This window comes from Leucoraja erinacea, unplaced genomic scaffold (assembly GCF_028641065.1).
Source record: "Leucoraja erinacea ecotype New England unplaced genomic scaffold, Leri_hhj_1 Leri_305S, whole genome shotgun sequence".
Taxonomy (NCBI): domain Eukaryota; kingdom Metazoa; phylum Chordata; class Chondrichthyes; order Rajiformes; family Rajidae; genus Leucoraja; species Leucoraja erinaceus.
In genome coordinates this window covers 66551-80000 of record NW_026576206.1, presented here as the reverse complement: position 1 = coordinate 80000, position 13450 = coordinate 66551, and the positions used below count along the sequence as shown (strand labels likewise).

The window sequence follows — 13450 nt, the reverse complement described above, 5'->3', positions numbered from 1 at the left end:
CCGCTGAGCCACCCCAGCACTTTGTGTCTATCCTCTGGAACACGTTGCCAGGTTAAGGCTGGGTTGCAGTGTGCAGAGTGTAGTAGGCTCCAAGGTGTCTCTTTGCATACCTTTGACAATAGACAATGGAGGCAGGTTCTCTGGATGCTTTGAAGAGAGAGCTAGATAGGGCTCTTAAAAATAGCGGAGTCGGGATATGGGGAGAAGGCAGGTACGGGGTACTGATTGTGGATGATCACACTGAATGGCGGTGCTGGCTCGAAGGGCAGAATGGCCTACTCCTGTACCTATTGTCTATTGCGCACCAAGGCGTTCAGGCGGGCCCCGGTCAACTCCTTGTGGAGCTTGATGTAGAACAGAAGTTGCATAGGTCTCTGGTGAGACCACATCTGGAGTATTGTGTACAGTTTTGGTCTCCTAATTTGAGGAAGGACATCCTTGTGATTGAGGCAGTGCAGCGTAGGTTCACGAGATTGATCGCTGGGATGGCGGGACTGTCATATGAGGAAAGATTGAAAAGACTAGGCTTGTATTCACTGGAGTTTAGAAGGATGAGGGGGTGATCTTATAGAAACATATAAAATTATAAAAGGACTGGACAAGCTAGATGCAGGAAAAATGTTCCCAATGTTGGGCGAGTCCAGAACCAGGGGCCACAGTCTTAGAATAAAGGGGAGGTCATTTATAACTGAGGTGAGATAAAACGTTTTCACCCAGAGAGTTGTGAATTTGTGGAATTCCCTGCCACAGAGGGCAGTGGAGGCCAAGTCACTGGATGGATTTAAGAGAGAGTAAAACTTTTTTGTTTAGTTTGGATATACAGCATGGAAACAAACCCTTCGGCCCATTGAGTCCATGCTAACCAATGATCAACTGTTCACACCAGTTCTGTGTTATCCCACTTTCTCATCCACTCCTTACGCACTAGGGATGATTTCACAGAGGGCAATTAACCTATAAACACGCACGTCTTTGGGATGTCAGGGGAAACACACAGGGCCACATGGAGAGCTTGCAGACTCCACACAGACAGTGGGAAATTCTATTACCGGAGGTCATAGCTTCAGAATTACAAGACCTTTAAGGAAGGGGATGAGGAGGGATTTCTTTAGTCAGAGGGTGGTGAATCTGTGGAATTCTTTGCCGCAGACGGCTGTGGAGGCCAAGTCAGTGGATATATTTAAGGCAGAGACAGATAGATACTTGATTAGTACGGGTGTCAGAGGTTATGGGGAGAAGGCAGGAGAACGGGGTTAGGTGAGAGAGATAGATCAGCCATGATTGAATGGCGGAGTTGACTGGATGGACTCATTCTGCTCCTATCGCTTATGACAAAGAGTAGGAGTAAACGGGTCCTTTTCAGAATGGCAGGCAGTGACTAGTGGGGTACCGCAAGGCTCAGTGCTGGGACCCCAGCTATTTACAATATATATTAATGATTTGGACGAGGGAATTGAATGCAACCTCTCCAAGTTTGCGGATGACACGAAGCTGGGGGGCAGTGAAGCTGTGAGGAGGATGCTAGGAGACTGCAAGGTGACTTGGATGGGCTGGGTGAGTGGGCAAATGCATGGCAGATGCAGTATAATGTGGCTAAATGTGAGGTTATCCACTTTGGTGGCAAAAACAGGAAAGTAGACTATTATCTGAATGGTGGCCGATTAGGAAAAGGGGAGATGCAACGAGACCTGGGTGTCATGGTACACCAGTCAATGAAAGTAGGCATGCCGGTGCAGCAGGCAGTGAAGAAAGCGAATGGTATGTTAGCATTCATAGTAAAAGGATTTGAGTATAAGAGCAGTGAGGTTCTACTGCAGTTGTACAGGGTCTTGGTGAGACCACACCTGGAGTATTGCGTACAGTTTTGGTCTCTTAATCTGAGGAAAGACATTCTTGCCATAGAGGGAGTACAGAGAAGGTTCATCAGACTGATTCCTGGGATGTCAGGACTTTCATATGAAGAAAGACTGGATAGACTCGGCTTGTACTCGCTAGAATTTAGAAGATTGAGGGGGGATCTTATAGAAACTTACAAAATTCTTAAGGGGTTGGACAGGCTAGATGCAGGAAGATTATTCCCGATGTTGGGGAAGTCCAGAACTAGGGGTCACAGTTTAAGGATAAGAGGGAACTCTTTTAGGACCGAGATGAGAAAATCATTTTTCACACAGAATCTGTGGAATTCTCTGCCCAAGGTAGTTGAGGCCACAGTTCATTGGCTATATTTAAGAGGGAGTTAGATGTGGCCCTTGTGGCTAAAGGGATCAGGGGGTATGGAGAGAAGGCAGGAACAGGGTACTGATTGGGGATGATCAGACATGATCATATTGAATGGTGGTGCAGGCTCGAAGGGCCGAATGGCCTACTCCTGCACCTATTTTCTATGTTTCTATGACAGCACCCGAGGTCAGGATTGAACTGGGCGCTGTGAGTCTGCACCACCGTGCGTTCCTCTTGGTGTTGGGCTGTGGAAGCCTGACGCTCAAATTCATTAAATGACACAAAGTGCTGGAGTAACTCAGCTGGTCAGGCAGCATCAATGGGAACCATGATGGGAGACCTTCAGCTTGGCGACACTTAAAGGACATTTGCGGTGGATGGCCATAATTCTCCATCGGCCCCCTTGCACGCTTGATGTGAGCTCTTCCACCCCGTGTCTGAAAAGCTTGAATCTGTACTGTAGCGTTGGATGGCGATCGAGAAGACGGGTTCGATCCTGACTACGGGCGCTGTCTGTACGGAGTCTGCACGTTCTCCCCGTGGCCTGCGTGGGTTTTCTCCGGGATCTTCTATTTCCTCCCACGCTCCAAAGATGTGCGGGTTTGTAGCTTAATCGGCCTGGTGTAAATGTAAATTGTCCCTAGTGTGTGTGTGTGTGTGTGTGTAGGACGGTGTTGATGTGCGGAGATCGCTGGTCGGCGCGGACCCGGTGGGCCGAAGGGACTGTGCCTCTAAACTAAACTAAACTAAGATCTTGTTCCACTGCTGCACTGGTGGGTATGGGACAGGGCAAAAGGTTTTGTGGACGTCTCGAGTGGATCTAAAGCAACGTGTTGCCCAGAGGCATCGTAAGTTGATCAGGCTCTCAGCGTTGCCGTGTGTTATGAGGTGCTGCTTATATTGTTGTTAATGACTGGAATTAAGATATCTGCAATATGAACACAAATAAACATGCTTGTCCTACTTAGATCCCATGTGAAAAGCAATTAAACCTCAGCACCAATGTACTTACTTCCCTCGATTATCTTGTTATTCGACTGAATGATTTGAGAGCTTCAGTCTCGAGCCGAAACGTCACCCGTTCCTTCTCTCCGGAGATGCTGCCTGTCCCGCTGAGTTACTCCAGCATTTTCTGTCTGTTCTCGGTGTTAACCGGCATCTGCAGTTCCTTAAGTGCCTGTCCCACCAGCATGCGATAGCATGCCTCTAACTCGACCAAACGTGGTCGCTTGAGGCGTATCGCCTCGCGGGGCTGGTCCCACTTCGATCGGCGGAGGCAACGGCCTGTCGGCCCACAGCAGCATTGCAGCCGTACGCAGCGCCTCGACAGGCGTGCACAGCATCTGGACGCCGTTCGCAGCATCTTGACGGCGTACACCTAGCGTGAGGCGTTGCACGATGACGTCACCGCCTGGCGTGCCATTGTGCGAAGACGTAACCGCCCGACGCTGTGCGACGTCCATATTCAATTGGCCCGCCTCCTGCCCAGCTGATTGGTGAGTATGATGTTGGGACCAGCCCCGCACAACTCCACACGCCTCCGCGGTTGGAAGTGGGACCGGTCCCGCAAGGGCCGTACGCCTCAAGCCACCACGTTTGGTCGCGCTAGATGCAGGCAATCGCATGCTGGTGAGACAGGCCCTTTACTACACACTTTACCTCCCCCCTCGACTCCATCCAAGGACCCAAGCAGTCTTTCCAGGTGAGGCAGAGGTTCACCTGCATCTCCTCCAACCTCATCTATTGCATCAGCTGCTCTAGGTGTCAGCTGCTCTACATCGGTGAGACCAAGCGCAGCCTTGGCGATCGTTTCGCCCAACACCTCCGCTCGGTTCTCAATAACCAACCTGATCTCCTGGTGGCTCAGCAATTCAACTCCCCCTCCCATTCCCAATCCGACCTTTCTGTCCTGGGCCTCCTCCATGGACAGAGTGAGTCCCACCACAAATTGGAGGAGCAGCACCTCATATTTCGCTTGGGTAGTCTACACCCCAGCGGTATGAACATTGACTTCTCCAATTTCAGGTAGTCCCTGCTTTCTCCCTCCTTCCCCTCCCCTTCCCAGCTCTCCCACAGCCCACTGTCTCCGCCTCTTCCTTTCTTTTTTCCCACCCACCCCCACATCAGTCTGAAGAAGGGTCCCGACCCGAAACATCACCTATTCCTTCGCTCCATAGAGGCTGCCTCACCCGCTGAGTTTCTCCAGCACTTTTGTCTACCTTCTATTTTTCCAGCATCTGCAGTTCTTTCTTAAACTTACTACACGCTACATGATTCTGGAAAATTCTGCACTCCTACAAAACCTACTCATCCTGCAATGGAGATGACCAGAATTACACTCAATACTACAAATGGAACACTGTGTTGTCATATGTGACAAGACTCAGCAAAATTCTTTGCTTGCCTACCCAAGGTATGCAAATAGTCGCCCATAAAGGGCGCTGACAAAGTTATAGTACCCCCCACCAGCTCCTCGATTGTTCTTCCCCCTCTCCTCGTCATGGTGGTTCGTCCACACCCTCGTGGACCCCCGACTGTGGGTCGACTGGCGAGACTTTGGCGCCGCTGCGAGACTCCACCGCCACAGAGGCTCCTGTGCTGAGGCTCCACCTGCACCGAGGCTCCACCGCCACTGAGGCTCCTCTGCTGACGATCCACCTCCACCGAGGCTCCTCTGCTGAGGCTCCACCGCCACCGAGGCTCCTCTGCTGAGGCTCCTCCGCCACCGAGGCTCCACCGCCACTGAGGCTCCTCTGCTGAGGCTCCACCGCCACTGAGGCTCCACCTGCACCGAGGCTCCACCGCTGCCGCCGAGGCTCCACCACCTCCGCCAAGTCGCCGCCGCTGAGGCTCCAAACTCCAAGCAAGCTGCATCACCACTTCCTGACTCTTATACTCAATGACCCAACCAATGAAGGCAAGAATACCATACACGTTATTTATCAAGTTATGACCTACCATCTACCTCATTGGACTATCTTCAATTGGACTTTATCTGGCACTGAACGTTATTCCCTTTATCCATGTGTCTGTACAATGTGGACGGCTCGATTGTAATCATGTGTATAGGCTTCCCACTGAGTGGTTTGCATGCAACAAAAAGCTTTTCATTGTACCTCGCTGCACGTGACAATAAACTAAACTCCAACTTAGACCCCAAGGACCCTTCCATAAACCAATACTGTTAGGACTCATGCCATCAGTGGTATATTGTCCCCCTTACATCTGACCTCCCAAAACGCAAAACCTCACACTTGCTCGGATTAAATCCCATCTCCCATCACTCCGACTCAAGGCAGGCACAAGATGCTGGAGTAACTCAGTGGGTCTTTGGAGAGAAGGAATAGGTGACTTTTGGGTCATAGCCTCAGAATGAAAGGATGTTCCTTTCGGAAGGAGATGAGGAGGAATTTCCTCAGTCAACAGGGTGGGGAATCTGTGGAATTCATTGCCACAGAAGGTTGTACATGTCACTTCAACGGACATGTTTATAGCACTGTTTCACACATTCTTGAATGGTACGGGGGTCAGGCGATAAGGCAGGAGAATGGAGTAGAGAGAGAAGGGTAGATCAGACAGAGGAGATTCGATGGGCCGAATGGCCTAATCCTGCTCCTATCACTTATGACCTTGTGGAAACCTTCTTCAGGCTCAGAAGTCTTGAAGGAAGGTTTCGACCCACCCGAAACGTCACCTATACCTTTTCTCCAGAGATGCTGCCTGACCCAGTGAGTTATTCCAGCATCTTGTGTCTATCTTCAGCATAAACCAGCATCTGCAGTTCCTTCCCATAGAGAGAGTCTCTTGCCACAGAGGGAGTACAGAGAAGGTTCAACAGAATGATTCCTGGGATGTCAGGACTTTCATATGAAGAAAGACTGGATAGACTCGGCTTGTACTCGCTAGAATTTAGGAAATTGAGAAACTTACAAAATTCTTAAGGGGTTGGACAGGCTAGATGCAGGAAGATTGTTCCCGATGTTGGGGAAGTCCAGAACAAAGAGGTCACAGTTTAAGGATAAAGGGGAAATCCTTTGGTACCGAGATGAGAAAAACATTTTTTCACACAGAGAGTGGTGAATCTGTGGAACTCTCTGCCACAGAAGGTAGTTGAGGCCAGTTCATTGGCTATATTTAAGAGGGAGTTAGATGTGGCCCTTGTGGCTAAAGGGATCAGGGGGTATGGAGAGAAGGCAGGTACAGGATACTGAGTTGGATGATCAGCCATGATCACATTGAATGGCGGTGCTGGCTCGAAGGGCCGAATGGCCTACTCCTGCACCTATTGTCTATGTTTCTATGTTTCCCACTGATTTAGGGGCTCTTACACTCAACGAAGTGCAGTAAAAGAAACAGAGCAATGATACCATTCTTGGACATGAGGAGGTATTTATTTATTAGGAAAAGAACAACCCTTATAGCCACTGGGCATCATTTGAAGGCAGCAGGATGGGTGGATGGTTAGAAGGGGAAGGGGTTCACCGATGCCGGCTCCTGTCGTTACTCATCGACCATGTCCGCTGGGGGTCCTCTCAGCCCCTTCCTCGAGGCCCGATGGATGGAGGTGTGCGGGGGAGGGGTCAGCTGGGCGGGGGCTGTGTCATCCGCTTGTTCTTTGGCGGGGGAGGGGGCGGTGGGCTCTTGAGGGCCTTGCTGCTATCCGGGTTCGGAGAGCTCGCGACCTGGCGGGAAGGGGAGAGAACAAACGAGTTAGCGTTGGTCGGTAACGGGCGACACCTCCCTCTTCTCCCCCCCCCCCCCCCCCCCCTCCTTATCGGGATGGGATGGATCACAGCACGGTTTGGGAACAGCTGCATCCAAGACCTCAACAAAACTGCAGCGAATCGTGGACGCAGCCCAGACCATCGCACAAACCAACCTCCCTTCCATTGACTCCATCTACACCTCACGCTGCCTCGGCAAGGCCAGCAGCATCATCAAGGACCAGTCTTACCCCGGCCACTCCCTCTTCTCCCCTCTCCCATCGGGCAAGAGGTACAGAAGTGTGAAAACGCACACCTCCGGATTCAGGGACAGTTCCTTCCCAGCTGTTATCAGGCAACTGAACCATCCTACCACCACAAGAGAGCAGTGCTGAACTACTATCTACCTCATTGTAGACTTTCGACAATCTTTGATCAGACTTTACCTTGCACTAAGCGTTATCCACGATATTCCCTTTGTCATGTATCTGTACACCCTATATGGCTCGACGGTAATCATGCACAGTCTTTCCGCTGACTGGTTAGCACGCAACAAAAGCTTTCCACTGTACCTCGGTACACGTGACAATAAACTAAACTGAACTGACTCCCACTCTATCAATGGGCAGGGGAGACAAAATATAGAAAGATTCTGACAATCCAGGCCCTTCGGACCAACTTAAGCATGCAGGTACAGCAGGCAGTGAAGAAAGCATGTTGGAACATAGAAACATAGAAAACAGGTGCAGGAGGAGGCCATTTGGTATCCCCAATCAGTACCCCGTTCCTGCCTTCTCCACACATCCCCTGACTCCACTATCTTTAAGAGCCCTATCTAGTTCTCTCTTGAAAGTATCCAGAGAACCTGCCTCCACCGCCCTCTGAGGCAGAGAATTCCACAGACTCACCACTCTGTGTGAAAATGTGTTCCCTCGTCTCCGTTCTAAATGGCTTACCCCATATTCTTAAACTGTGGCCCCTGGTTCTGGACTCCCCCAACATCAGGAACATGTTTCCTGCCTCTAGTGTGTCCAAGCCCTTAATAATCTTATATGTTTCAATGAGATCTCCTCTCATCCTTCTAAACTCCAGAGTGTACAAGCCCAGCTGCTCCATTCTCGCAGCATATGACAGTCCCGCCATCCCGGGAATTAACCTTGTAAACCTACGCTGCACTCCCTCAATAGCAAGAATGTCATTCCTCAAATTAGGGGACCAAAACTGCACACAATACTCCAGGTGTGGTCTCACTAGGGCTCTGTACAACTGCAGAAGGAACTCTTTGCTCCTATATTTGATTCCCCATGTTATAAAGGCCAACATGCCATTCGCTTTCTTCACTGCCTGCTGTACCTGCATGCTTACTTTCATAGACTGATGTACAAGGACCCCCAGATCCCATTGTACTTCCCCTTTTCCCAACTTGATGCCATTTAGATAGTAATCTTGTTTTAGTTGCAACTTTTCTTCACACAGAGGGAGGTGGGTATATGGAACATATATTGTACTTCCCCTTTTCCCAACTTGCACTCCCTCAATAGCGAGAAGGTCCTTCCTCAAATTAAAGGACCACTCGGATCTATAATCCAGTCCGGGTCTCACCTTACAGTCACCGTATATTACTAACGTTTTGAGCCACTAGTCCATCAGTCTGGGATGTAGCCAAAGTGGTGACTACTTTCAGTGTAACTTCACTAGATGCTAATGAACGTGTTGGGTCGTTACTTGGGGTGTCCTGTGTTTGCTCTGCACCAACTCACCTTGAATTGGAGCTGCTCTTTCCCAGGAGCCTGGAAGGACGGAGAGGTCATTGGATCCGCCAGGTCATGGCTGAAGTTCTCCAGGAGGCTGGGGTTGATCTTCCTGGGCAAGGGCGGAGGCCGGGAACTTTTGACCTGCCCGCCGAATCCATTGTTCACGCTAACTGTCTGACCTGTGGAGACGCACAACGTGCCGGTGAAGGGTAGAAACAAGGAACTGCAGGTGGACAAAAATGCTGGAGAAACTCAGCGGGTGAGGCAGCATCTACGGAGCGAAGGAAATAGGCGACGTTTCGGGTCGAGACCCTTCTTGGATTGAAGAGAGAGTTAGATAGAGCTCTAGGGGCTAGTGGAGTCAAGGGATATGGGGAGAAGGCAGGCACGGGTTATTGATGGGGGACGATCAGCCATGATCACAATGAATGGCGGTGCTGGCTCAAAGGGCCGAATGGCCTCCTCCTGCACCTATTTTCTTTGTTGCTATGTTCAGACTGATGCGCAGGATAGGGAGTCTGAAGAAGGGTCTCGACCCCAAAACGTCGCCTATTTCCTTCGCTCCGTAGATGCTGCCTCACCCGCTGAATTTCTCCAGGAATTATGTCTATGTTCGATTTTTCCAGCATCTGCAGTTCTTTCTTAAACAAGGAACTGCAGGGTGCCTCTCTCATCTTCCGCTTCGCCCCCATCTCTCCTCACCTTTGCTTCGTCCTGCCCCTCTCCTCTTCCACCATCCTGCCCCTCTTTCTAGGCTTTAGACATAAGGGATACAGTCCCCTTGGCCCAGCGAGCCCGCGCTGACCAGCGATCACCACGAACACTCGCACTACCCTGCACACTAGGTGTGTGGGATCAGAAGGCAGTGGAGGCCCAGTTGCCCGGTTGGTTTCTAGATAGGGCTCTTAAAGATAGCGGAGTCTGGGGATATGGGGAGAAGGCAGGAACGGGGCACTGATTGGGGATGATCAGCCATGATCACATTGAATGGCGGTGCTGGCTCGAAGGGCCAAATGGCCTGGTCCTACACCCATTGTCTATTGTCTATTGTCTTTGGGAAATGCGAGCCCAACCAGTCTCCCTCTCCTCCCTAAAGGGCCTGTCCCACTTGGCGATTTTTTTTCAGCGACTGCCGGCATCATTGACTGATGTATCATGTCACCGGAAAATATGCAGCGTGACGCGCCGTGATGACGTATATCGCACGATGCCGGATTTTGAAACGCTCAAGATCTTGTGGCGACCCTGATATGACCCTGGCAGTCGCCGAGAAAATCACCAAGCGGGACAGGCTCTTATAACCCTCTGTTCCCACACCTCACCACAATGGCCCACAAACCTGCAGTGTTTTCTTTGGCAAAGTGTTCTGGACTTCTCTCCATTGAGTTGCCTGAGACCAGGGGCATCCTTGAAGGCTCCTAATGGTAAACAGAAATGAACATAGAGACATAGATAGAAACATAGACAATAGGTGCAGGAGGAGGCCATTCGGCCCTTCAAGCCAGCACGTCCTTTAAATCTGAGGCTGTGCCCTCTGGTGCTAGACTCTCCCACTCGTGTAAACATCCTCTCCACATCCACTCTATCCAGGCCTTTCACTATAGAAACATAGAAACATAGAAAATATGTGCAGGAGGAGGCCATTCAGCCCTTCAAGCCAGCACTGCCATTCATTGTGATCATGGCTGATCATCCCCTATCAATAACCCGAGCCTGCCTTCTCCCCATATCCCTTGACTCCACTAGCCCCTAGAGCTCTATCCAACTCTCTCTTAAATCCATCCAGTGACTTGGCCTCCACTGCCCTCTGTGGCAGGGAATTCCATAAATTCACAACTCTCTGGGTGAAAAAGATTTTTCTCACCTCAGTTTTAAATGACCTCCCCTTTATTCTAAGACTGTGGCTGCTGGTTCTGGACTCGCCCAACATTGGGAACATTATTCCTGCGTCTAGCTCGTCCAGTCCTTTTATAATTTTATATGTTTCTATAAGACCCTCCCCCCCTCATCCTTCTAAACTCCAGCGAATACAAGCCTAGACTTTTCAATCTTTCCTTATATGACAGTCCCGCCATCAACACACATCATCAACACCATTCCAGTTGTGCTTCAACTGAGAGATCCCTTCCCCCACCCCCCCATCCTCCGTCCTAATATATTTTGTTTTAAAGATACCGTAAGTAATGACGTAACAGCTCTATCCAAGACCGCACGAAACTGCAGCGAATTGTGGACGCAGCCCAGACCATGACCCAAACCGACCTCCCTTCCATTGACCCATCTACACCTCACGCTGCCTCGGCAAGGCCAGCAGCATCATCAAGGACCAGTCTCACCCCCGGCCACTCCCTCTTTTCCCCTCTCCCATCAGGCAAGAGGTACAGAAGTGTGAAAACGCACACACCTCAAGATTCATGGACAGTTTCTTCCCAGCTGTTATCAGAAAACAACCATCTTATCACCAACTTGAGAGCAGCCCTGAGCTCCCATCTACCTCATTGGAGACTATCTTTAATCAGACATTATGGACCTTTATCATCACTTTATCCAGTATTTGTACGCTGCGGACGGCTTGAGTGTAATCACGTACCGTCCACTGACTGGATAGTTGGCAACATAAAAAACTTTAAGGGCCTGTCCCACTTACGCGATTTTTCCGACGACTTGCCGAAAATTTGTGGCTGATCTATCTCTTCCTCCTAACCCCATTCTATCTCTCCCGCCTTCTCCCCATAACCCCCGATACCCGTACTAATCAAGAATCTATCTATCTCTGCCTTAAAAATATCCATTGATATTTGAGATTGGCTACCATTGAATGGCGGAGTAGACGTGATGGGCCGAATGGCCTATTTCTGCTCCCGTGGCATTTGAACTGGCTCCCTCTGCGGGAGGCCCGTCTGCCATTTTGTGAGACGCATTCTCTCACCACAGTGCATTCCGGAACGGGTGCAGGCATGGGCGATCGAGCAGGTCCCTGGAGCCCGCTGGCCCTGTTCTCCTTCTTGGCCACCTTCCTGTCCTCAAGGTCCTTGGCCACAGCTTCCAGAGGTCTGTCTAGGTTGCGGATGCTTTGTTTCCTTGGCAGTGGAGGTTCCACACTGTAATCAACAACAGGGGCGTTAAACACACATGGAGACGAGAGCTACCACTGACGAGGTGCAGTCACGGATGTTTCTGCGGCACCACAGGGGCGGCGCGGTGGCGCAGCGGTAGAGTTGCTGCCTCACAGCGCCAGAGACCCGGGATCAATCCTGACCACGGGTGCTGCCTGTACGGAGTTCCTTAACTTAGGTGTAGTTTAGTTTAATGTCGCGATAAAACGAGAAAAAAGAAAAAAAAAAGGGATAAAAAGAGAGAAAAAAAAAAAAAAAGAAAAAAAAGGGAAAAAAGAGAAAAAAGAAAAAAAAAGAAAAAAGGGAAAAAAGAGGAAAAAGAAAAAAGGGAAAAACGAAACAAAAGTGAAAAAAAGAGAAAAAAATGAAAAACGAGAAAAAAAGAGCCAAAACGAAAACGAGGTGCAGTGAAAACCGCAGATGATAGCTCGTTGCACGCTATCCAGTCAGCCGAAAGACAAACATAACCCTGTCCCTGTGTACATTGTCCCCGTGACCGCGTGGGCTTTCTCCGGGTGCTCCAGTTTCATCCTCTATGTAACGTTCAATGCTCCACTTGTAATAGACAATAGACAATAGACAATAGGTGCAGGAGTAGGCCATTTGGCCCTTCAAGCCAGCACCGCCATTCAATGTGATCGTGGCTGATCATCCACAATCAGTACCCCGTTCCTGCCTTCTCCCCATATCCCCTGACTCTGCTATCTTTAAGAGCCCTACCTAACATAGAAACATAGAACATAGAAATTAGGTGCAGGAGTAGGCCATTCGGCCCTTTTCGAGCCTGCACCGCCATTCAATATGATCATGGCTGATCATCCAACTCAGTATCCCATACCTGCCTTCTCTCCATACACTCTGATACCCTTAGCCACAAGGGCCACATCTAACTCCCTCTTAAATATAGCCAATGAACTGGCCTCAACTACCGTCTGAAGAAGGGTTTCAGCCCGAATCGTTGCCTATTTCCTTCGCTCCATAGATGCTGCTGCACCCGCTGAGTTTCTCCAGCTTTTTTGTGTAACCCTGGCCTCAACTACCCTCTGTGGCAGAGAGTTCCAGAGATTCACCACTCTCTGTGTGAAAAAAGTTCTTCTCATCTCGGTTTTAAAGTATTTCCCCTTATCCTTAAGCTGTGACCCCTTGTCCTGGACTTCCCTAACATCGGGAACAATCTTCCTGCATCTAGCCTGTCCAACCCCTTAAGAATTTTGTAAGTTTCTATAAGATCCCCTCTCAATCTCCTAAATTCTAGAGAGTATAAACCAAGTCTATCCAGTCTTTCTTCATAAGACAGTCCTGACAGTCCTAACAGCTACCTTTTACACCTAAGTGTCAGAAACTAAGGGACACTAAGGTTATTAGAGGTTTAGAGGGGATCTGAGGATGATTTCTTTCACCCAGCGATAATTATCATGGCCTACTCCTGCACCTATTGTCTACTGTCTATTGTATTCTAGTTATTCTGCAGAAGGTAACTGAAGGAAACATGTTCCCGATGTTGGGGGGAGTCCAGAACCAGGGGTTGCAGTTCAAGAATAAGGGTTGGCCATTTAGGACTGAGACAAGGAAAAACATTTTCACCCAGAGAGTTGTGTTCTGTGGAATTCTCTGCCACAGAAGGCAGTCTAGGTCGATTCACTAGATGTTTTCAAGA

General features: G+C 49.7%; 1 protein-coding gene across 1 annotated transcript in view; it reads right to left on the bottom strand.

Annotated features, from left to right (window-relative positions):
• Positions 1-6595: 6595 nt before the first annotated feature.
• Positions 6596-13450, bottom strand: part of LOC129693465 (dedicator of cytokinesis protein 2-like) — a 44889-nt gene continuing 38034 nt past the window's right edge. The window contains exons 9-12 of the mRNA XM_055630277.1: positions 11607-11778; positions 10017-10095; positions 8684-8856; positions 6596-6902 (exon numbers count right to left, since the gene is read on the bottom strand). Coding sequence (XP_055486252.1) covers positions 6801-6902; positions 8684-8856; positions 10017-10095; positions 11607-11778 — 526 coding nt within the window. The 3' untranslated portion in view covers positions 6596-6800. The remainder of the gene's footprint in view (positions 6903-8683; positions 8857-10016; positions 10096-11606; positions 11779-13450) is intronic.